This window comes from Diaporthe citri (assembly GCF_014595645.1).
Source record: "Diaporthe citri strain NFHF-8-4 chromosome Unknown scaffold_4, whole genome shotgun sequence".
Classification (NCBI taxonomy): domain Eukaryota; kingdom Fungi; phylum Ascomycota; class Sordariomycetes; order Diaporthales; family Diaporthaceae; genus Diaporthe; species Diaporthe citri.
Window position 1 is genome coordinate 5076701 of NW_025064849.1, and position 23673 is coordinate 5100373.

The window sequence follows — 23673 nt, forward strand, 5'->3', positions numbered from 1 at the left end:
GCGACAAAGAATCCAAGGTGTAGCCTTGACGTGCTTATTGACAATTCCGATATGATCAACCGTCCAGGCGTCCACGCTGTTGTCGCTGACCTACAGTTCTACGAAATCCCCAGACATCGGGCCAAGATTGAACAATCTGAAGAATACGAATCTTTCCCCGACGACGTGAATCCCTCTCTCAGGGACCAGCTCAACGAGTCGAGTGGCCCAGGTCCGTCTACAGGTTTACATCTACGCGACCAGAATCCTCTCCGTCACCTTGCATGGTCAAATGGTGTCAAGAGCGAATCGTCCATGACAAACTATCATCACACGGTGGGAAACTGGTTTGGTCGCCATACTGCCAGGAACACACCTGCCAAGCTCCGCGGGAGAAAGGTACAGGCTTTTGCGATATCCCTCGAAACCCAGGAAAGAGGTATTGCCCCACACACGGGAGATGTAGAGGGCGCGATTGCACGAGGGAAGCTGTCCGAGGAGAAGAAAGTCCGTACCCCTACCGCTGCCCTGAGCACCCACGTGGAGGGCGTAGAGGCAGAAATGGCGGCAGAGAGGGCAAAGGCGGTAGTGGCAGGGGTACTCCTACGTCTCAATCCAGCACCAGGCCCGGGCCATCAAGTCTGTCTTTCATGGAGTCCATGTGCTCAGGAGGATTGTGCGTTTATAAAGGCCAGAGTGACAGCGACGGGGATGATAGAGATCCCAGATGGGGCCAAGACCAAACACCTTCAACCGGAATTTTCCAGGTTATCCGAGCCTCCTGCAGCTACGAGGCCCAATCAAGAAAGGAACTCAGCTTTTCACGCGGCGAACTCTTCTACGTCACCGACATGAAAGAAGGCATTGAATGGTATGAAGGATATAGTCACACTCTGCCCGAAGCCCGAGGTTTTGTGCCTGTCTCGTACTTCGAAGTCTTGATACAAGGGAAAGTCACGGGAGACGGGCAGCGTTTTGAGGTCCTTGAGCTATATCGGGCCATCATCACCAGGAATTTCGACTCGGCCCACCGATTGCTGAATGAACATCCACAATTGGCTAACGATACCCATCAGAACCTCACACCCCTACAGTTCGCTGCAGGTATGGCTCCAGTTGACTTCGTGCTGCTCTTGATCGTCAACGGTGCAAACGTAGACTTGGTGTCCAAATCTCGAAAGCTACCCATGGATTGGGCACTCGGCCGCCCAGCCTTAGACAGTGCCATCACTCTGAGGGCATTCGGAGCCAGCTCGTGGGATTATCGATATCTCCAGCGGACCGACTCTTCAAACTTATCTCAGGAAGACATGGATCCTAGGTTGGCCAAATGGCCTCCTACAAATACATTGGAGCCTAAAAACGGGGTCTTCCAAGAAGATCTGTATCTACTGACAGCTGATGGACAAGGGTTCGACTTTGTGGAAATGCTCCTCTGGGCCTCGAGCAGGGGCAAACTAAATGTCGTGGAATATGTTCTCCAGTTGTGCAAGGTATCGCCGTCAATCGGTAGTTTGCTAGAATTTGACGACCACAAAGGCTGGACGGCATTGCATCATGCAGCTAGGGTGGGTCAGGTTGCGGTAGTGAAGAAACTCATTCAAAGGAGAGATCATACTGAAGCCAGGACCGCCGTTCACAGATGGACTCCACTGCTACTGGCGGAAGCATATGGTCAACAAAGCTCAGCGAAGGCACTGCTGGAGTGCAATGCGGATAGTTCTGCGAAGACACGTGCAGGAGAAACTGCAGTTCAGCTCGCGAAGGAAGACGGGCATCACGAGGCCCCGAACGTCCCACTGCAATGCCATCGTCAGGAGTCAGCAATCCCTGACGATTTCGGGAGTGTGCTGTCTAATGGTTCAGAAGGCGAACAGCCTGGTGGGAAAACATCCAACTCAGGCCCGGTGGATAACCGTCCCGTGCTGAGAGAGAGCCAAGACACTAGGGGAGAAAATGAGGTTCTCTCTCAGCGATCTGGATCACCAAAGGAGGCCCAGGAAAGCGCAGACTCCGAGAAAGACCCTCCATCAAGTTGCATGGATGTCTACGGAGCAATTGATGGATACAATTTCTCATTATCAGATGCAGGGCAAGTGTGCTATGTACCCGGACGATGAGAAACATCCCGACAGTCGCTGATATTTGTCTACGTAGCTCCCCGATTGGACGCTCTAAGGCACTCGACAGGCTTATATTGACCTTGCAGTCACCAGACAATTTCCAATTCAAGGAAGAGGATGAAAGAGTCAAGATTGCCATCCTAGATACCGGGATTGACCTTACGCACCGTGACTGGCAGCAAGCGAGAATAGTGAGATTCGACGAGGACGGAAAGCCTATTCACCAACAGAACGAGCCTTCTCAATGGACCAGAATCAAGGACTTCAAGAATTTCTGCAACCCCGAGAGGCCTGAGACCGCGAGGGATGTGATGGACCTCGATGGACATGGAACTCAAGTTGCCGGTATCATACTTCGATTGGCCCCCAGAGCAGAGATTTACGTCGCCCGAGTGTGCGAGGGGGACAGGAACAGAGGCATTTCGGCTAGAGGGCCCGAGACAACCGAAATCCTCAGAGGTATACGACCGAAAGCGATTGCTGATGCAGTAGACTGGGCTATTGAGCAACGCGTGCATCTCATCAACATGTCCTGCGGTTTCTTGTCCTCTCACCAGGATGTGGAAGACGCGCTGGAAAGAGCCAAAAACGCCAAGATTGTCACTTTCGCAGCCATGTGCAATGCTGGCAATAATTTGCAGCGTGTTGCAGCGTGGCCGGCGAGAAAGCCGTCGCTGACGATCGGGATTCACTCGTGCAGGGATGACCTTGGGATGGACCGGTCGAGCTTCACGCCCCCAGCAGTCCGAAACTCGGACAATTTCATGGCCGTGGGCGAAGGCATCATCACGCACTGGCCCGAGTCTAAAGGGGGCGAATTCCGGATCGCTGGGGGAACATCCTTTGCCACTCCGGTGGCCACAGCGATGGCAGCTTTAGTTCTCGCCTTTGTGTTTCAGAGAAAATGTAAGAAGCAGCGGGAGGATGTGGAATTGAAATTCGGCGGGAAGAATCTGATTCTCAAGACCGAAAACATGGCTGCATTGCTACATCAAATGAGCAAGAAGGCGGGCGACTACCGATACATCCACCCGTCGCTGTTATGGGAGGATTTTAACCCCCGGGTGAAGGGTGTCGAAAATACGCCTGATGAGAGAATAAAACATGCGTGGGAAGTTATAAGGCGTGCTTTGGACTATTAAGCCCCGTTCGACCAGAGATACGGGATGGGTTAGCGACTTTTCTAATCTTTTTTAAGCATTTGCTATAAAGTTAGGCGGTAAGATTGCAATAGAGGACAATTTCTTCATATATACGCTGCCTCCTAGGTGAGTCACATGAAGTAATTGCCCCCCCTGCACCTTTTTTCGTATCACTCAATTCTCGTCCCGCTTGTGCTACAATACATAGTAAATGAAGTAAAAGAGTCTCTAGGACGTAGCGAAAAAAAGGCCATAAAAAAACAGAAGTCCGGGGAGTGAGAGAAAAAGACGATGATTAAAACGAGAGGTAGGGGGGGGGGGATGAAAGCAGAAAGAAGGAAGGGCGTGGGAAAAGAATAACTCATAATCCTTTGTCACTTCATCATCAGTATCAACATTGCGACTTCCGCAGTCGTCTGCACGTAAATGTCGCCAAGACGCCGTTGTTAGTAAGCGCAGGCAGCAGCCGTGGAAATATCTACTTGAAGCCGCGCATCACGTATCATCTGATGTACGTGTCGATCCTGAAATCTGCAGACTCAAACATTTGTGACAGGACAATGAATCCTGTGCAGAGCCCGCCATCTGTTCATGGCTCGCCAATCCTTCGCCTTACCCCCGCTCTGCGGCGTCAAATCTACTCCCACTTCCACAGCGCCCTGTGGCGCATGCCGTACGCTTTCGACCTGCATGGTCTGAGCAGCAGGAGAGCCCTCGGGATCCGCGCCCTACAACTCTCGTGCCGCACAATCTACGACGAAGTTTCTGAAGTGCTTTACTCTACCAACTACTTTGAGACCAAGTACGAGGACGCGAGGTCTCTCCGACGAATACGAAACTTGAGCGATGCGTCCCTTGCCTCGCTGACGCATCTCAAGATCGTTCTCAACGAAGTGCCTTGCAGTTGGTTAACATGTATGCAAGGAATCTCAGAGGCAGGGCACATGGGTTGGCATGATCAGGCACTGCGGCCTTCGGATCACTCAGCGAACAACCTGCTTGGGGACTGGAGCTCAACGGCTGCTTACATCCGGTCTCGCGTCAACCCGGGAAAGCTCAACATGTCTCTGGTATGCGACTTCGACCCGCGAGATCCCAGGACTTCATCTGCCGCCAGGCTTACAGTAGCGCCACTCATCAACCTGGCGCCGCTGAAAGACTGCCATGTCAGGCTCTGCAGAACACCTCATGGCGGGCTGGAGCAGATTGCTCGAAATTCGGTCCTTCGAGCTTGTGGGATTATCAACGATGACGAGCCAACTTACAATTTGAGGAATATGACTGCAGGCTCAGGTTCCATGTTGTTGCGCCTTCCTAGAGAGATACGCTTCCGTATTCTCGAGTACACTGACCTCATAACACCTTGGAAAGAGGTCAGGTGGAGTCGGCAACATACAGGATATCAACCCAGTCTCGTGAGTTGTTATTGGCAAGACTGTCCAGCTGAGCTGCACCATGGATGCCAGTTTCGAAAGTGCTGGATTGGCTCCTTGCCTCCCGAGTATGTACATCTAGACCCCCGGCCCCCGGTCGGATGTTTCTGCCGTATTCGCCACGCAGCGTTCTCGTTCAACTGTCGGTGCTGGAGCCCACCGACTGACCTCTTCCTCGTCTGCCACGCCTTGCGCAAAGATGCACAGGTGGTCTTTTTCTCTGGAAATCGCTTCGTTGTCCATGATTACAATCCCTGCGCCCCTTGGAATGAGTATGGCTTGGGATCCTACCCGAACGAGCGACTTGCTGTGAGCGAGTTTTTGACGGATGTTGTACCGGTCACCGGTCTCGCAGAGATAGGCTCGCTAGAGGTGACCTTTCCGCCGTACAACCATGACGCGTGGCCACAAGACGGGTGTCGTGCATTGAGCGACTGGGGTGAGACGGTCGGCCTCATCAAGCAGAAGATGAATTTGGACGGCCTTACCCTGCGGCTAACCATGTATCACGCAAAAGACCTTGGTGCGATAGGCGAGCTCCAGGATATGACCGAGCCCCAGGCCCGTGAGATCCAGCGAGCGTACACTCGAATACTGGGCCCGCTAGCCGGGCTGGGCGAAGAAGGCCTGAAAGGCTTCTATGCTTGCATTACACTCCCTGAGAAATGGACATTGTGGGCTATGGACGGGCGAGGCTATTGGGGCCGCATACTCAAAAAAGAACAAATACTGAAAGAACGCGCCGAGATTCTGGTCATGGGCAGTCGATATGACGAGCAGCCTGGGGACGAGTTCTATTGTAGTGGAGAGCCTGTGAAAAGTGTTTGGCGCCAGAAATATATACCTCGGTATTGAAATAAAACTCTTCAAGTTATGTATTATGATGACTGTAGACTGTTCAGATGTGACTTGTTCTGATTCCTCCTGGCTCAACATTTTTGCCCCTTTGAGAGCTAGAAGAAGCCTCCGTGGTATAGATCCCGCAAATCATTGGAAAGTGGACAATTGTTCAACTAGTCACAGTCTGCCACGCACTACCCATTTCACGACTGCTTCGGCCTGTTCACTTTAGTCTTTTTAAACAGAAACAGAAACGTCAATACAAGACCGCCCACAATTCTTATAATCTTTCCCAAGAACCCATCAAAATCAAAGTCCTACCAAAGGTTAGCCTTTGTGACTCCTGAAGTCATGACTGACACACTGGTGCAAACGATTCGTCTTACAGGAACCCAAGTCCCACCACTTTTCGCCACCCACGTGAAGGCACGCCCGACCATTTTTTCTTCGTATCGACTGAGCGCAGATTTGACCTGCTCGGAAGAGACGGGACCACCTAGCTTGGCAGAATCGTTTAGACTCCGCAACTCGGGCAAGATATCGGCGCAGTCAAGCAACGCCTGGTTGCCTCCCATCCCTCTGTACAGACGTCAGTGGCGAGAAATCATTGCTCGGCTGCTTAAGGACCTATACAAACCTGGTTGGTTGCATTGCATGCATGGCGTCTCCCAGCAGCCAGACTCTTGGGTGGCCTATGTTCGGATTTTCTGGACTCTTCTTTCTCAATTTCTCCCGCCACTGCTTCGATGGCTTTGTGCTGGCGCGGAATGGAATGCAAGCGACGTTATCCGGCTCGTTGGTTCCTGTCCCCGCGGACAGCATCGTGTGGCTGTATGGTATCAGCTCTGAATTTTCACCGCTAGACCTAACTAGAACCATTCTTACAACTCAGGCGCCCAGTCTTTGACAAGCCCCAGTATGAATTTCATCTTGTCTGGGATATCGGATAGATTCTCGTATGGGACAAGGCTGCGGCTCAACCCCATGCCCCAGAAAAAAGATCCATTTTCCAGGTCGTAGCGGGTCCCATTGGCGTTTTCGGGTGCCTGGTTCGCGGCAGCCGGGAGATACACTGCAAGGACAGTCAGCTTTTCGTGCACTTGACTGGCGTGCTAAAAGATAGGACATGCGAGAGTAGTAAAGCCTCAAATTCTTTGTGAAGACTATGACTGGTCCGTCCTGAAGCTGCGCTGGGAGTTTCTTGATGACACTGCTTGTCAAATCGCCCTTGTGCAGGAGCCCGACTTCTGTGTCGATTTCCACAAGGTTCCTGAGTCCAAGCTGATGGTTTATCTGAAGAAGAGGTGAGCCAATCCACACTGATTCGACCGACTAATTACGGGTTCACTCACTTTGGAACCACTGCCATCAGCACCAACGAGAACATCGCAGTTGTCTACAGAGCCGTCGGAAAAGTGCACCTCAACATGCTCATTGCCTTTTTTATCAGCAACAATTTCATAACTGACGAGCTTCTTGCCAAATCGCACACGTCCAAGCGCGATGATGGGATCAAGCAGGGTGTTCCGTAGCACGACACGGTTGATGGCGGCTGATTTTGAATAGCTGGGGAACTGGGACATGTCCAGTATCGTCTCGAAGCGGGAGTTGACGATAGAAGGTGCCGTGTTTACCTCGCCCGAAGTCTGGCCAAGCTTGGAGAGGACGGCGGCGCGGTGGTCGTCGGCCAGGCACGCCTCAAACCCAGTATATGCGGGCCCGCCGAGGCGGATCTGATACCCTTCCCGTTTGGAATCAGCGGCGTCACGCTCGTAAACAATGACGTCCACGCCATTGTTCACCAGGCCGTTGGCCAGCAGGGAGCCTGCGAGACCTCCGCCAACAATTATGACTTTGAAGCGTGCCATGGTCGACTTATCTCAGGGTGGGTCCAAGCCCGTCTGGTGGAGTAGAGTTTAAAGGCCAGTTGTCTGAATTGATTTGGACGGTGTTGCTTCTGTGAAATGCAGAGACAATTGGTCATGTGTTCCACATATTGAGGAGCCGCTAATTTGTCTTTATGATCTAAACAGAAGTTGGGCTCCCTGATCTAGCATTCTGTCGATGACTCATTCGTGCAAGCAAGGCGCTATCCCGAACAAATATCACGGGGTCCGGGGAAACTTTGCACCCACCCCACATCGGAGTTGCTTCCCGGGAAGTTGCCAAGGATGGCATACAGCAAGTGAAATTGGAGAACCAACACTGAGGGGCCGACGTGGCGTTCGGCCCCGCAGTTTCGAGCAAGGCTATTGTTTTGTCAACCACGAGCGTTCCCAAGCCACTGGCGTAAACGTTAAACAGGCCAGACGTTAGGACGCTCGGAAAACTCAGTGCAACCGAGCCCGACCAAGCACAGACATATATCGTGCCGGCAGAGAGGACAGACTCATAAAGGCGTCCTGTAGACCCAAATACGGCTTTTCACACCTGTAATTTGACTTCCAATCCTATTTTCGACATGTCTGCCTCTATCGAGTGGTTTGGTAAGTCTAGATTAGACATGCAGAGCACTTCTAGCCGGCCTAGATGAACTCGAGAGGAATGCTAACACCTAATCCGCTAAACATCAGGTGCGACAACGTACCGGCTCAAAACCAACGGACTGGTCATTTGGCTTGACACCTGGCTGGAGAGACCGTCGGTCCTGCCCAAATACCTAGATGTGGATGATGTCGACGAGGCGGACTACATATTTATTTCACACGCCCACTTTGACCAGTATGCCTCGACCCAGTCCACCTACTCTCACTCCTTTCGGTGCCGGGGGCACCAGCTAACAGTGAAGATCAATGACAGCCTGCCAGGTTCTGATCGCATCGCCAAGAAGACAGGCGCCATCGTGATCGCCAACGGCGAAGCCATCAACCTCCTCCGAGGCGCGGGCGTTCCGGATGCGCAGCTCATGCCGGTCGCTGGTGGTGAGAGGATCCCGCTGTTCCGCAAGACTGACCGCGAGAAAGCCTCAGCAGGGGCAATTGACGTCGCACCCGGTCCGCCGGGTGCCCCCCCACGGCCTCACGATGGCTTTGCCGCCATGGCAGTACACGTGTGGCCCGCGTTGCACTGCTTCATGCCCGGCCCACCCGGACAGCTTCCAGATGTGATTGATACGCGGACCAGGTATACCGGAGGAGCCGGCCCTTACACCTGCACGCTTGACATCACCAATGGGATGAAGCATGCTCTCTTGCGGCTTGGCGATCTCGTTCCAAAGGATATGAGAGACGCGGGGATCCAGTCAATGATCGACTACACGAGCGACAGGAAACGGCATGTGTTCTCCGAGTTTGATGGTGGGCAGCTCTCCTACAATTTCCTCATCGGCCCAGGGAAAACACTCTTTTGGAATGGCCATCTGGGAGGCTACGAGGGAGTGCTCAAGGCCATGGAGCCCAAGCCGGATGTCGCCATTCTCGCCGTCGCGGGACGGGCGAACCTGGACGGACGACCGTACGACGGCTCGGCAGCAGAGTTCATCAAGACGCAGCTTGACTGGATTGGGCAGCCGGAAACGGTCATCTGGAGCCTCTACGACCAATCGTGAGTCCATCTGGTCACAACGTAGAAAGCGCGTGCTGAAAGTCAACATTCTAACACCATGATAGGCCAGTCAAACCTTACCGTGTAGATACGGCTGGCGTCACCGAGTTGGTGCACAACGAAACAAAATCCAGAGTCAAAGACCTTGAGCCTGCGGTTGCGGCTAGTATTTTTTGAAAAAGAAAATTCGCAAGAGATATCAACTCAGCTTGGTGTGACAGTGGTGAAGCAATGCTTAATCGGTTATACAACAAGGGCAGAAGGGAAAAGGGAAAAGGGAAAGGAAAGGAAGCGGGGCGAGGGGCGGGGGGTATGCTCCGGTTTCAATTATTGACCTTTAGTCAAGCTTGGTCTAGGCCCATGGTGGCCTAAGTCATTTTTCAAGTTGACTATGGCTTTGCATTCATGGAGACCGTTGAATCAATCCTGAAAGATCTTGAATCTCACTCTGCTAAGTCGAGTACCGTCTTGCCTGCTAATGTCAGAAGTATTCTCTGCGAAGACTTTCCTAATTCCAGAGAACACGTAGAACCATTACCTGCTCAGGATCTTGCCTGGGAGCACGAGTTGTCCAAACGCGCCCGTCAATCAGGTTGTTGCACTTGGGCCAGGACGTGTCCCAGTTCCAACGAGGCTCGGCCTCACAAAAGCGCCTGTGAACGGGGCCCGGGCGTGGCCGAAGCCATGGCTTTCTCTTTTGGACCTATGCTTGTGCTAGCAAAATCATTTCGTGCTGGGGTACTAGCAGGCGGTTGTCTCACAGGAGGTTATCCCATGAGAGATTATCGCATAGGAGGTTATCCTACAGGAAGTCGACCTACGGAAGGTTCTCCTCTCAGGGGTTATCCTACAGCTGATTAACTGTGACCAATCGATGAATGCTCTCCACCATTCATTAGCAGTTATGAGTCAAATAATTGTCTCTCTCCCTCCCTCTCTCTCCCTCCCTGTTTTTTTTTACTGGGGGGGGGGGGAGGGGTTGTTTTGACGATACTAGTAGTAATATGAGTCGAAGTCCTCCTGCCCGAGCTCTGCTTGATCCACCACGTTGGTTGCTGTCTTCTTAATCAAGTTAGTATTTGCCCTTTGAACCGAATTTAATTCACAGTGTGCTGAACTTGCCATCATTTGGAGAGTGTATATATCCCTCTCACTACCGAAAAGGGGCTCGTGTGGTACTTCAGGGTGTTGATCTTGGCTATCAACTCTCCATCCACATCTGGCCGCTAGGTTTCTGAGAATCGAGGTCCGGAGTCGCAAAAACACCCGTGGCATGGACCAGGACATGGTCGCAGCCAATGTCAGGTTGTCTCGGCCTGTATTTTGTTCAGAAAAGTTACCTATTGACATCTGATAAGGGACTTACTGTGGGCTCACCTCAGGCACTGGCCGAAGCCACTCAACATCCAAAAAAGAACTCGAAGGCAGACTAAAGCCAGTGATGCCATCCAGGAGCACCGAAAGCTTGGGAGAGACTGCGAAACTCATATTGGGAACAAGTAAATTGGTCCTAAAATAAGGAGCTTCTAGCCTGTCAAGGAATTGAAGCCCTACGCCGTACGTCTCACGAGTCTCCCATGCCATTCAAGCAGTAATCTCCATAATTCTCTCTCTATCGAACCCTGGGTACCTATTTCAATGTTCTCTTGGGATGTTGGAATTGGCATTCTGTACGATTTGAGAAGTTCAGCCATCACTAAGAGCATTAATTGATTGGAACATTCACGAGAGAATGAGGGGGACCCTTGCCATACAGTTGCTTCATCAACCCGTTGATCGTTCGCTGACCTCTACACACATACATACTCAACAGTCCTATCAAGATCGTCCGCAGCAGTCAGCCGATCTCAACTGCAGTTCTCTCTGTGACCTGGCAACCTCAACGCTCTTGTTGACGGCCTGCTTGCTGGGCGGCACATCCAAGGCTGGGTTCTTCTCGAAGAAGTTCACAGGCTTCAGTCCAACCCGGAAGACCTCCACCGGCATCACCGGCCAGTCCTCCGGCCGCGGGACGTGAGTGAACCCGAACGTGCACCAGACCACACCCTCGCCAGCCTTGATATCGCCCTTCCGCGACGCCCACGTGCGCAGGCCGGTGCCACCCACGCTTTGCCATGGGAAATCACCTGCTGGGTACAGCTCATCCTCATCCTGCTTAGTGAAGTAGAAGTGGTGGTCTGCAAACTCGGCCCTCATGCCGTGCAGCGACCCCGGTTCGGCCAGCTGCAGCTGGGTCGGGGGGATCATGACCTTGTACCCGGGGGGCTTGTGCGATGCCCCATTCTTCCGAGTGGGGTTGATCATCTTGACTGCGCGGTTGAGATTCGCGTCGAGGTCTAGGTGCGACTCCTTCTCCACGGGCGTGGACTCAACGCCGAAGGCCACGCCGTAAGGGTTCGTCGCAGCGTTCCAGCCCAGGCGTTTGACGTCCTCGTACACTATTGCGCCTTCACTGTAGGAGTCGATCGCTGGGTCGAGACGCAGACAGAAAATGTGCTGATGGATGGGAGCCATGACGCCTGGGGACACCATGATGCCGTAGCTAATCCCGTCCTGGTCTGCGTTCTGATCGGCTGGCACAAGTGACATGATGCCTGTGGCCCGGACTTCATAGTGGATGTTGGCGGCTGTGTCAAAGACCCACTGGAGGATGTACTCGTAGTTGGATATGGTCATGATCTAAAAGCCCAGTCAGTCTCTCAAACCCGGTGGCTGTGGTATCTCACGAGCTCACAGTCTGGATGACAAGTTCACGGTTACGAGTCACCTCCGCCCGCCCTGTGCGGTAGTTCGTGTGCTTCCATCCAATGCCATTGTCCACTTCATGCATGCAGATTGCATTCTTGAGTGCCATCGGTTTTCCCTCGTGGTCATTCATCCACCGGTCGAAGTACCTGATAGCACCAAGACAGTCGCACCCCAGCTCCAAGTTGTTTGCTGTGCACCCTGCGCCGCCCTCGCCGAGGTCATACGCGCTCTTGCGATGATACGGGACCCGTGGGTCGCCGTATGGCACAGTCATCTCCGCAAGAGAGAGTCGGTAGAACACCGGCCTGCCGTCGTAGGTGACATCCCGGAGGACGACGCCCTCGCGCCAGTTGAAGTCGAGGTGGAATCGCCACTTCTGCCACTCGACCACCTCGTCCTCCGATACGCGGAAGCTGACGCCCTCGGGCTGGCTGATGTTGATAGGCTTGAGGTCGTCGCGCAGTTTCGGCTGAAGCTCCGAGGCATACTCCGCGTCGGGGTTCGGCTGCCACGGCCTATTCTCGGCTGCCTCGTTGTCGACAAATATCTCGTCCGGCTTCATGGGTAGTCTGTCGATACGTGTGACCTTCATGGTTAGGTCGTCCACTACTGCTGAGAAGTCCAGGGGATGGGCGAAATGGTTGCCGGATGGGTGTTCTCGCGCCTTGGGATCCACCGGCTTCAAAAACATCCAGACCTGGTACTGGCGCCTCTCGGGCGTCGCAGACTCTGTCCCATAAGGCCATGGCTCAGGCTGGACAACAGTACCCTCTGGGAGCTTAAGCCTGGCGATCTCAGCCTGTACGAGAGGGTCGCTCATGACGATGTCCTCCAGGCGGTGCATGTCGATGTTGGTGGCTGGTGGGTAGCACGCTGTGCCCATGTTGCGAGCCTTGACGGTCTCGCCGCTCGATAGCTCGACTATGTCCTCGAAGACGGTCGCCTCCCCCTTGATCTGGTAGGACACATATGTGCGCCGCGCCGGGGCTGGGCCTCTCCCTTGAATGAAGGCAACACATTCTGCCTTGGGCGGCTCTTTGAGGCCGACGACCCGTATGAGAAGTTCCTTTCCGGGATGCTTGGCATGAATCGAGTCGCTGGTGGATTGAATCTCGTCTGGTTGCAGACTCAGGAATGGGTGGCGGGCGGCCATTCTTGGCTTAAGGATGACTGTTGAATGTCTTCGCCGTCTGGTGCAGGGAGAGAAGAAGGTTGAGTCTCTCGGCAGACCCAGTACTAGTCACTGACCGAACTGAAGACCACACGAAATCGGACGACGGAACGCTGAAACGAGCACCGCGTATGGGATCCTGCTGTTTGTATATGTCTTCCAGATCGCTGGACCCAGAAATCTGAACACTGAAGTTGTCACGAAAGAGATAAGGCCTTTGAGGACCATGTTTTGGAGACGGGCATGACTCGGATTCTTCGACGTGAATTAGCGCTGGTTAGCCTGTCATGATTGACCGGGATGCTGTTCAAATCAAAGAGCCGCCTTCTCCGCACAAGTTCGTATAGTTCGTTTTCAAGTGGGACCCGCCTCCCGAGACATGAACCGCTTTGCCAAATGAGGAAACAAAAGTGAGAGGTTGATAGAGGGCATATATCATGGGATGACGAGTCTAAACATCTTATAAGTCCGAGGATGTTGTAAGATCAAGATAGTTGCGGATTTATAGAGCTTGTAATACGACCCTGGGAAGATCAGGGCTGCACGCCCAAGTGTCACTGAGTGTCCTCCTCTAATCAGGGCCGAAATGCCCCATGAGGGACTCAGAGGGGAGTTTCCTGAACCGATCCAACACTCATGGCATTATTTGATGCATGTGGGAATGCAAACCATCCGCTTACTTCGTAATCCATGACTGAGTTCTTTCGAAATCAAAGGACTGTTGAAATAGAGAAGCTATATCTAGTCAAGGCGGATGTGAATCCTGTGGTTTTCTTGATGAACAGCCACTGAGGCTGTAAATTTCACACATAAAATAACCTCTTATAGGATAACATTCTATGGGATACTTTCTTATGGGATAATTTCCTATGGGATAGCCTCGTCTAGGATAACCTCCTATAGGATAATCTCTTATTGAATAACCTCTTATGGGATAGCCTCCTAGGGACAACCTACTAGATAAACACTTGTGCATTGACTTTGTCATATTACAGTAACGTACTTCCTTACATTGCAAGCTCAACTTTTTTGTTCACACCAGAGGCGCCACTTCCAAATCGTTAACCAGTGACACGGCCAATTCGCAAGTACATCCCCTCTCACCCGCAAGAACAACACCAGAACAGTGGAGTCAAAGGTCGTCAAATACAAATCATCTAAAAAGGTCCACAATAGCCTCTACCACTATGTCAGTACGCTCCCTTCATGCCTCTTTAGTCATGGACGAACCCCCAATCCGGACCAAATCTGCATTTGACAATATTTCTTTCTCGAAACCATGCATCACCTGGTCCAGCAATGCGGCAGACAGCTCCGCCCGACCAACATTAGCGACGGAGCTTGTGACGTAGTTGCTGGCCCGAACCATGCTCGCCTGCAGGGTCCTCCATACGTTTATGTAGGACAGCACCATCCCGGGGCGGACTATTTGGACTTCAACTTCCTTGTGGTCTCGGCCGAAATCTTGCACCATTTTCTCTGTTTGGCCCTGTTGATGAATAAGATACGTTAGTGCTCCAAGCCTCGCCCTGAAGAGGTCTGTAATCGCCTTGACGGGTATGTTCGACTTACGCGCATGGTACGGTATTCGCCCATTATGAAAGGTTTTGTAGTGAAATCCTGCGAGATCCCATGTCCGCTTAAATAGACAAACTTGACAGGCTTCGGTGCGGCAGAGTTCGCCTCTCTCAGCGCCTCAAGTCCTGCCATAGTACAGTCCTGACACACGTGCTTGACCTCGGCAAAGTCGTAGGTGTTGGACCGGCCCAGTGTGATTCCCACTGTCCTGTGTATTTTGCTACGTCAGCTGCGTGACCGGTTTCTCGAGGTAGATGTGACATACCAAATACAGGCATCTGCTCCAGCTAGCGCCGCCTTGACCGAATCTGCATAATGAGCGTAGTCGCGGACGACAAGGCTTTCGAACTTGGACGCATCAGAAGTATCAGCATCGAGCTGTACTGGTCGCCGAGCCAGTGCGACAAGAGAGGTGATCTCGGGCACCCTTAGGCTCTGTCTGATGATTTCCGTAGCCACCAGGCCGGTTCCGCCTACAACAACAAGCTTCATTCTGTATTTCAGGATTGACCTCGGTTCCTAGTCGCGTCGGTTCTTTGAGATGGGTGTTGCCGTTGTACTCCTCTTTCTGAATCATGGAATCCTCTTCTTATTTCTTCTCTCTTTTAGAGGAGTGAGACGGGATTCGGAGTGAAGTCCAAACCCACATCCCGTCTTTGTCAGATCTTGTGGGCTTATCACCCAGTCGGCCGCACATGAACTTGCCCGCACGTAAGAGCCAAGATTGCCACGGTGAACACTGGTCCGAGAAAGGAAAATGCAAATTGCAGGTTAAGTGACTGAGGAGCCGAGTGACGCTACATTCAAATACCGTGCTTTCTCTTCGTCCAATGTCGCCTAACATCAGTGGATTGCAAGATAGTTATCCTTAATTTCTGCCGCGTATCAAGACAGAAACGGGACAGCAGAGGTGCCTGATGCCCCTGTGCAAGTCGTGGAACTAGTTGATATGCTTCGCGCCACATCCTTAGGTTCGTTGGGGCAGGCAGCAACATTCCTGCGACGTCCTTCTCAAATTGACCTGAGTGCTCGAGCTCCAATCTATGATGATCTCCAGCAACCGGGATGATGTGCCCAGGATGGACTGAGGTTGCGTCCGGTACATTCAATCCGAAAGACTGAGGCAAATCAACGCAAACTACCGCTGCGTCGGCCCCATCCAATGAATTTGAAGATGCGAGGCAGTTACGAGGACGACGAGGAGGCTCAACTGTCTAATGGTGGCCCTGATGGCTTTGCACCATTCTCACAACAAAACAGCTCATGATCACAGTACCAATTCTCACCATCAGGAGCTCAGTGCAGGCTATCGGCAAGGTAACGGCTAAGCCAAACTTCCTCACTGTTTGCATACACGGGAGTCTGCTAGCATTATTCTGGGTGGTCACGCTCAACACGTGACCATGGGAGGTATTATTTGATCCAGGCCTTTGGTTCTTGATTCCGTGGGCTGCCCTTCCCTGTGTTGAGCTCATTTTCAACATATCCATTGGCTAGGCATTGTGCACGCATCTCATAAATGGGGGGGGGGGGGGAGGCGGACGAGTTCTCTATTCTTACTACCATTTCTGGTATAATCTTCTTTCTTCTTGGTAATCTTCTTGGTATTGTTGCATATCAAGTTCACTGAGCCAAAGACGAGCAGTTTCAAGTCGTGTTGATCATGCGGGCCGGCGCGCACTTCGCCATTTCTTTCGTAATGGCCATCTTTCAGAGCGCACATTCAATGCACGAGGAATAATACCCCCATCCCATTTAGATCGAATAGGCCAAAATCTAATATGTGGTTTCAGTTTCGGGATCTGTAAGGCTTGAGAAATGGTTGTTCGTACGAGGGTCTTCCCAGATTCCTCTTCAACGCCACAACTGGTACGACATTTTGTGGCGTAGAAGGATGTCAGGACACGGTGATGCTATAACCCCACGGAGACCCGACCTCTTCCAAAAGGAGCAAAAGGAGGCTTTCACCGATAGCCATCTTGGCGATAGCTTCACTCAGAGCGGCTCCATACCTTGTGAAGTACCCAGCTAGCATGCGTCGTAATGGCGTTATGAGTTGCCCACTCGGTAGCAGACTTGGGCCATGTGAGTATTGGGCTCGGCTGAGCGCGTGCACTCTGTTCAACGCGTGCACACTAGACACGGCGGCCACTGTGATGCGATGGATCACGTGGAGCAGCAAGGTCCGCATCTCAGGCGAAGCGGAGATCAACTTCCTGAGTTTACTAACTTTGCGCTATGTCGTCTTTCACCTGGACGGGACGAATCATCCAGTCACCGTATTTTTCGTCTGTTGCCAGCGGCTTGGCGTCTTGGTTCTCCAGGACGGAACAAAGACGAACATCCTCAGCACTCAGACTTTATGCGCCACATTCTGTGCGCTGCTGCAGTTTGGTTTCGACTTTCCCTTCATCCCAATCGGAATATAGGCACAAAGAAATCACCACTGCGGCCGGATTAGCTCGGGATGCCTTCCATCCACCCCTGGAGAATCACGACTGCTCTTTCCACGAGTGACCCGTTGCGACCTTATTTTTGATCCCATCCACTTCTTACTATCCTCGAGATTTGAATTGCGTAGTTGGTAAAGTAATGACAGAGATAACAGAGATAGGTTACTTGAGTGCGGGCGGGTGATGGTGGATTATATCGTACTATATAATGCTCGACCCAAGACGGGCTATCTTATGAGACTTCCTATTTCTGGAGGCCATCCCGCTGAGAATTATCCAACACGACATTGTGCCACTGGAGGCTATCCCACTGGAGGTTATCCCACTAGGGGTCATCCCACTGGATGGGTATCGAGAGGAGACCGGCATGTGGCCGGTTTCCACGGCCACCAAGCACGGTGAATGTCGTCAGCCTAAGTAGTCAGCTAGAACCACGACCTCAGCCACGGCGGGCCTGAGCGCGCAGTACCCAATCAATGATGACTGATTGCGGTCCGGTGGCGAGGGGCAGCAAACGGCAGAACACATAGAAGATCTTTTTGTGAACCACGGTAATGGTCCTGTGTTTTGACCAGCACGAACAGCCTTGTGACCTCGTTCCCATGTGCTTGGACCGACCAGATGGTGCCCTGAACATCATAGGATCCGCCACGTTGTAGCTCAAACGGGGCAAGATAGAGTCGTCCGCGCAAGGACGGCTTCTTTGGGGCTTGGAACCGACGTTCTTCTGCGAGTGGTTCGCACGGACTGGGCCCCACGCCGTCGGCCGGGGTCGTCGCTCACCCACGCGGCATGTAGCGCACGTTGTGCCCCAGCTGGGCACACGAGAACCAGCGGGGCAGGTATGACTTGATAAGGCTTCCTGAGTTCGAGAGCGTTCAGTTGGATGGCGCCTTGCATCTGCCACGGGACAGGAGATGTGATGTCAGTGGTGGCACTCGGATGGCTCGCCTGCCTTCTTTGGAGGCCGTGCGGAGGGTTTCCACAGTCATGGCTACTTGTTCAACCTTCTGGTGTTGAACAAAAGCGACGCCGCTAATGCGGCACAATTACACACACCTATACTTCCACATCTGGGGAATTCCGTTGCAGAGTTGACTTGTCTAGACTTGACTTTTACCCTATAAGAACGTGTGCTATGTGGTCTGTGCAGCCCGGGCCGCACGTCAGCGTGTCAAGGTCTTGGGTCAGCCCAGTGATGAACTATGAGTAAAGTACTCTGGTGAAGACGGAAGACGTCGATGGCTGAGTGCCAAGGCATGCTAAATCTAAGTCTGATGGCTTGAGAGGCAGGATCTAGTTTCCACACATACCACTTGGAACATGAGCGACCATTGGACGGTTGTGGAAATACCCAGCACCGGCCTGTCCATCAAATTTTCATGGAATTTGGGTCCTCAGAATTTGTGAAGAGCCGCTTCGCAACTCGATACTACTGCTCACGCTCACTACACATGCCCAGAAGCTCTCCATCCCATGTTTTCATTGGAGCGGGCTGAGGCTAGAGAACTTTCAGGGGAGAGAGTGGGTGACGATCAATCTAACACAAGCAATTCGGGGCCTTGGGACCCTAACGGCTTGGCTAGACTGAGACTAATGCTGTGACCACGGTAAAGACAACAGTGATTCGAGAAGGCTGTCCGGTCGCACCCAAGCTGGACCCTACTAGCCACCCGGGACTTGCCCCTAGCTGCAGCTGCAGGGAACGGAGATGCTTAATCAGACATGGTCATCACAGGGGCACGCCAATGGAAGGATGCACTCTGGCGAGGATAGCTGCCTCGTCATGCAGTTCCACCTCCCGTCTAAAAACGCCTCTCGTTCCATGTGGGATGGAGTGGCATTGTGGCATTCACTGGGCGGTTCTAGGCGTGCCTGGGAAAACCAGACCTCCGGACTCATTGACGTTTGACAGGAAGTCAGTCTCGGGAAAGTAGAACCTTGATACGTGGGATCAGAGAGCTGGCCCTGCACGCCCCTGCAGGAATGCTACGCGGGCCATCACGTCTTGCCCTGCAAGTTGCTTTTTTTCCCTGAGGCCCCCAAGACTTCTCCGCTTCATTGTCAGGGTAAATAGGATAAATTCAATGTTTTCGACGAGAGAGAAGAAGCCCCCGCGATGTTTCACCATGAATTTCTCCTTAAGTCAACCTTATTCGCCGTGAAATAAACTCCCGTCTAATGTCTGACAGCACGCGTGTGTCGCGTGTAATTGGGGAACCCAACGCGAAGTGTGCCCCTTCGTGCAGGCCAGCCTTCGATCCCGACGGCGTGCCGCGCACGGGTTGCCTCTAGTAGAACTGATCTTAGCCCCTTTCCCGTCTGTACTGATGTTAGCATCTGATAATCCGTTGGGGGCATAGCCTGAAACATTTCTACTTGACCGAACTGTGGTAACACACTGTTCCTGTGTGGTTCGTCCTCATCAATGGACGCTAGGTCCAAATCCGTACCAACACCGGGGATCATGCCGGACCAGTCGTCTGGGTAGCCGATACTACCTTGAACTACCACACGGAGCCCTTCCAGCTATTAAACCTAGCCCTTTCACTTCCCATATCCTCGGGAGCCTTCCACATGAGACCATGAGGCGTTCTTCGCTTCTTCGCACACCTTATCCCCACGGTGGCACAAGGTGCCTATGCGAAGGTTGGAAATGAAGACGGGAAACTTGATCCTTATCCTCCTCCACCTCCTGATCGCAGGCGTGGCGGCACAGTCATCACTTGCCGCAGCAGTTACAGAAATCCCTAGCTGCGCTGTGAGTTGGATCTCTCTCTTCTGAGGTGCTGCAATTCCTGTTCATGCTGACATAGTATCTATCTAGCTGACCTGCCTAATCACGGCCACGTCGAATTCGCCATGCAAACTGACCGATTTGCACTGCACATGCTCGAACGCGAAGCTCAATGCTGAGGCGCAAGAATGCGGTCTTGTCAAATGCTCCACCAAGGACGGATTGAGTGAGCAAAACACAGCCTTTTGTTACATTTCGTATAGTATCCTGTACTGACACGCCGAATTATCTAGGAGCGAAGAACATCACGGAGACACTATGCGACAATAAAGCCCCCCGAGACGAAAGCCTTGTCCCCGTCTTCTCAGGCTTTCTTGCTCTTGCCGGTATTGCCGTCTTTCTGAGATTAATTGCCAGATACGTAACACTGTGTTACTTCTGGTGGGATGATCTCTTCATCTTCCTGGCCTTTGTAAGCGCCGCGCCCCTTTCCCACTCCTCAGCCCCCCCACAATATATATACAGACGAAACCAGGAAAAAGCAAAGCATGCTGATCTTTTCCACCCCAAACAGTCGGGCTGCGCCGCCTTCGCAGCAACAAACATCCGGGCCGCGGCCCTCGGGATGGGCACCGACGTGTGGGACGTGCCCTTCGACCACATAACGTGGCTCCTTCTCATCTTCTGGGTCAACATGGGCCTGTACGCCGTGACGCGGGGGCTCATCCGCGCCTCCATCATCTTCTTCTACCTGCGCATCTTCCCGCGCACCTCAAACTACACGACCTACCGCCTGGTCCACTGGACAAACGTCCTCAACGCCGTGCACATCACGAGCTTCACCCTCGCCGTAATACTGCAGTGTCAGCCCACGCGCTTCTTCTGGTACCAGTGGGACAAGCAAGGGCCCGTGCAGGGGAAGTGCGGCAACGCGAACGCGCTGGCGTGGGCGGCGGCCGCGGCTGGGATTGCGCTGGACCTGTGGCTCATTGCGCTGCCTTGGCCTGCGATCTGGAAGCTTAACCTGAGCTGGAGGAGGAAGATGTTTGCGGGGATCATGCTGACTGTTGGTCTTGCGTGAGTGCACCCGTGAGAGGTGGACTTGAGATTCCGTTGAATACGTGTCAGCTGACGACTTTGGCCATAGGTTCTTCATCATCAGCCTTGTGAGGCTCAAGACGATCAACAATTTCACAACAACCATAAACCCTAGCAGTGAGTGGCTAATTTCCACCTTGGCTTCTAGAGAGCGACACCCGCTAACTGGATATATATAGGGGACTTTGTCGAAGTAGGCATCTGGTCCGGGATCGAGATCGACATAGGCGTAGTCTGCACCTGCCTGCCATCCATCCGCATCCTGATCGTCCGCTACGCGCCGCGCTGCATGGGCATGGGCAGCAGCGCAGACGAGTCGGGCCACCCGAGCAGGCCGTCGGCGCAGGGCGAGCGCAGGCAGAGGAGGCTCCGGAAGCGCAGCTACGCCAACTTCGACGTCGAGGGCGGGGACGGCGGCGGCGGCAGCAGCGGGCGCAGCGGGCGCAGCGGGAAGTCGACGCTCACTGCCGTTGCGTCGACGCCCGCGGGGAGCACGTTCATGGAGGGCAAGAAGAGCCCCTGGGACCAGAGCGAGTTCCGGCTTGCCACGTTTAAGAGGCATAGCACCGAGATGGTGGATGATGTTATGGTGGCGTCTAAGGACTGAGGATGGCTGTGCGTTCGGGAGAGTTCCAGCGCTCTGCTCTGTGTGTTAATTTAATACCAATATTGAACCTCTACCCGGCGATCCATCACAATACGTTTTCATGACGGAGGGCTACCCGAAGGCGTCTCGAATGCTGCTTATAAGTGCAGACTCTTCCAGGGCGGCATGAGGATGCCAAGCGCGCTCGAGTTCCACCCCTTCCTGTACTGAAATCACCAATTGAAGAATGCGCTTGGATATTGTTGGTTCACATTTTACTCTTTTCTTTCATTGCAATTCTATGCGGAGGTATCTACCATCAGGGTGCGCCAATCCAATCCCAATTGCAAACATCTTAGACCACGACAACCTTGTTGGTGGTGGACTTCTCCTTCTCGTCGTCCCAGATGTTGATGTCCCACTTGGGGTTGTCTGTACAAATGACAGTCAGTATGTTGTGTCACCATCTCGGGGAAGACTGTGTTCAACTTACAGGTGGCTGGGACGTTGAAGCGCTGGTACTCCTTGGTGCCAATCTCGTTGATGGCCTTGACGTCGTCGTCGTTGAGCTTGATCTCCTGGAAGTTGGCGGCGATGCGGCTGGGGGTGACGGACTTGGGGATGACGCTGTGGCCGCCGACCTGGGACCAGGCGAGGACGACCTGGGCGCCGGTGGCGTTGTGCTTCTTGGCGATGGCCTCGACGGCCGGGTGGGTGATGAGCAGGGGCAGGCCGAAGCTGTTGTTGCCAAAGGCCGAGTAGGCGGTGATGTGGATGCCCTTCTCCTTGGCGTAGGGGATCAGGGTGTCGTTCTGGTTCAGGCGCGGGTGGCGCTCGACCTGGTTGACCGAGGGGACCACGCCGGTGGCCTTGGAGACCTGCTCGAGGTGCTCGACGGTGAAGTTGGAGACGCCGATGTTCCTGACCTTGCTCTTGGGGAGGGCGATCAGGGCCTTCCACGTGTCGACCAGGGAGACGCCGTTGTCGAGGGCGACCTCGCCCGACTTCTCCTTGTGCTTGGGGAAGAGCACCTCGCCGATGGCGCCCTCCAGGGGGAAGGCGACGGGCCAGTGGATCAGGTAGAGGTCGAGGTAGTCGAGCTGCAGCTCGGCGAGCGTGTCGTCGAGGGCCTTCTCGACGTGCTCGGGGCGGTGGGCGTTGTTCCACAGCTTGGAGGTGATGAAGAGGTCCTCACGCTTGATGCCAAAGTCCTTGATGCCCTTGTGCAGACCCTCGGCCACCTCCTTCTGGTTCTCGTAGATCTTGGCCAGGTCGAGGTGGCGGTAGCCGGCCTTCAGGGCCTCGTAGATACCGACCGACACCTCACCGGGCTTGGACTGCCATGTGCCATAGCCGAGAGTGCTGTTGCGCGCGAAGATGGTGTGTCAGTGAGGAGCACTTCACAGACATGGGCCTTCTGGTCCATGTGAGACAGGTGGCGTCGTCGATCAGGGGACTGGTCTTGATTGGAGGGGTACAACTCACGGGATCTCATCGCCGGACAGAAGCTTGGCCTTGGTACCGAAAGACATGATGGAGGACTGGAATCTGACGTGTTTGTTTTGGTATCGGAGAGGTGAGGAGGGCAGACTTGTTGTGAACCGGTGTAGGATGGGACGAGAATCAGGAGATTCGGGAAAAATGGCCCCTCTGTTTGCTTTCGCTCAAGAAGGGAAACAATTTTATAACTCAAGGAGGGGCACGCATGACGGCATGGCCCTGGTCCCATAATTCTGCTGCCCCTCCCCCTCCATCTCTCCATCAAGGTCCCGACCCACATGAGCAATGTCGAAATCGCACCGATGGTGGAGCGCAAAGTCTTCCCAGTCCTCAGACCTCGCTGCTGAGTCAATTCCTGCGCTGTGTGTGATTGGCGAGCGTAATGAATTTGGCGACGTTAGCGCCTGGGGGACCCTCAATCGGGCGAGTTCAGCCCGAGCTTCCCTGGCATTTCTTCCGCCAGAACAGGGAATTTGGCGGCGCTTGGCAGGCTTCGACGGCATGCGCAGAGACCTCCATGCTATGCCAGCAACGGCCTAGTTTCAGTACATATTTACCTGGATCCTCCAGTTCGTGACTGGAACGAAAAGGCCACGTCGAATTTGGGACGCTTAATTCTGTGCTGCTCCGTCGTCTCGGCGACCTGGAGTGCTCGGCTCGGCTACCGGAAGGCAGAACAAGTCACGAGGTGAGCACAATTGTAGATCTTGGCAGACCTCCGACCTCACCTCCGACCACTTCC

General features: G+C 53.4%; 7 protein-coding genes across 7 annotated transcripts; 3 read left to right on the top strand and 4 right to left on the bottom strand.

Moving 5' to 3' along the window:
• Positions 1 to 51: 51 nt before the first annotated feature.
• On the top strand, positions 52 to 4844 carry INS49_010490 (uncharacterized protein; the record flags this gene model as incomplete). Its single annotated transcript, XM_043171215.1, has 7 exons — positions 52 to 211; positions 1056 to 1083; positions 2137 to 3173; positions 3782 to 4159; positions 4232 to 4314; positions 4616 to 4659; positions 4805 to 4844. 7 exons carry the CDS (start codon positions 52 to 54, stop codon positions 4842 to 4844), a joined length of 1770 nt encoding a protein of 589 aa, XP_043025780.1.
• Positions 4845 to 6398: 1554 nt separating this feature from the next.
• Positions 6399 to 7385, bottom strand: INS49_010491 (uncharacterized protein; the record flags this gene model as incomplete). Its single annotated transcript, XM_043171216.1, has 3 exons — positions 6399 to 6589; positions 6729 to 6810; positions 6870 to 7385. 3 exons carry the CDS (start codon positions 7383 to 7385, stop codon positions 6399 to 6401), a joined length of 789 nt encoding a protein of 262 aa, XP_043025781.1.
• Positions 7386 to 7978: 593 nt separating this feature from the next.
• Positions 7979 to 9237, top strand: INS49_010492 (uncharacterized protein; the record flags this gene model as incomplete). The annotated part of the gene is made up of 3 exons (XM_043171217.1): positions 7979 to 8003; positions 8091 to 9060; positions 9126 to 9237. 3 exons carry the CDS (start codon positions 7979 to 7981, stop codon positions 9235 to 9237), a joined length of 1107 nt encoding a protein of 368 aa, XP_043025782.1.
• Positions 9238 to 10878: 1641 nt separating this feature from the next.
• INS49_010493 (uncharacterized protein) lies at positions 10879 to 12961 on the bottom strand (the record flags this gene model as incomplete). Its single annotated transcript, XM_043171218.1, has 2 exons — positions 10879 to 11739; positions 11795 to 12961. The coding sequence occupies 2 exons, from the start codon at positions 12959 to 12961 to the stop codon at positions 10879 to 10881; spliced, it is 2028 nt and encodes a 675-aa protein (XP_043025783.1).
• Positions 12962 to 14158: 1197 nt separating this feature from the next.
• INS49_010494 (uncharacterized protein) lies at positions 14159 to 15049 on the bottom strand (the record flags this gene model as incomplete). The annotated part of the gene is made up of 4 exons (XM_043171219.1): positions 14159 to 14164; positions 14268 to 14468; positions 14552 to 14765; positions 14823 to 15049. The coding sequence occupies 4 exons, from the start codon at positions 15047 to 15049 to the stop codon at positions 14159 to 14161; spliced, it is 648 nt and encodes a 215-aa protein (XP_043025784.1).
• Positions 15050 to 20372: 5323 nt separating this feature from the next.
• On the top strand, positions 20373 to 21452 carry INS49_010495 (uncharacterized protein; the record flags this gene model as incomplete). The annotated part of the gene is made up of 3 exons (XM_043171220.1): positions 20373 to 20824; positions 20895 to 20962; positions 21025 to 21452. The coding sequence occupies 3 exons, from the start codon at positions 20373 to 20375 to the stop codon at positions 21450 to 21452; spliced, it is 948 nt and encodes a 315-aa protein (XP_043025785.1).
• A 334-nt stretch (positions 21453 to 21786) lies between these two features.
• On the bottom strand, positions 21787 to 22963 carry INS49_010496 (uncharacterized protein; the record flags this gene model as incomplete). Its single annotated transcript, XM_043171221.1, has 3 exons — positions 21787 to 21863; positions 21925 to 22793; positions 22917 to 22963. 3 exons carry the CDS (start codon positions 22961 to 22963, stop codon positions 21787 to 21789), a joined length of 993 nt encoding a protein of 330 aa, XP_043025786.1.
• Between the last annotated feature and the right edge of the window lie 710 nt (positions 22964 to 23673).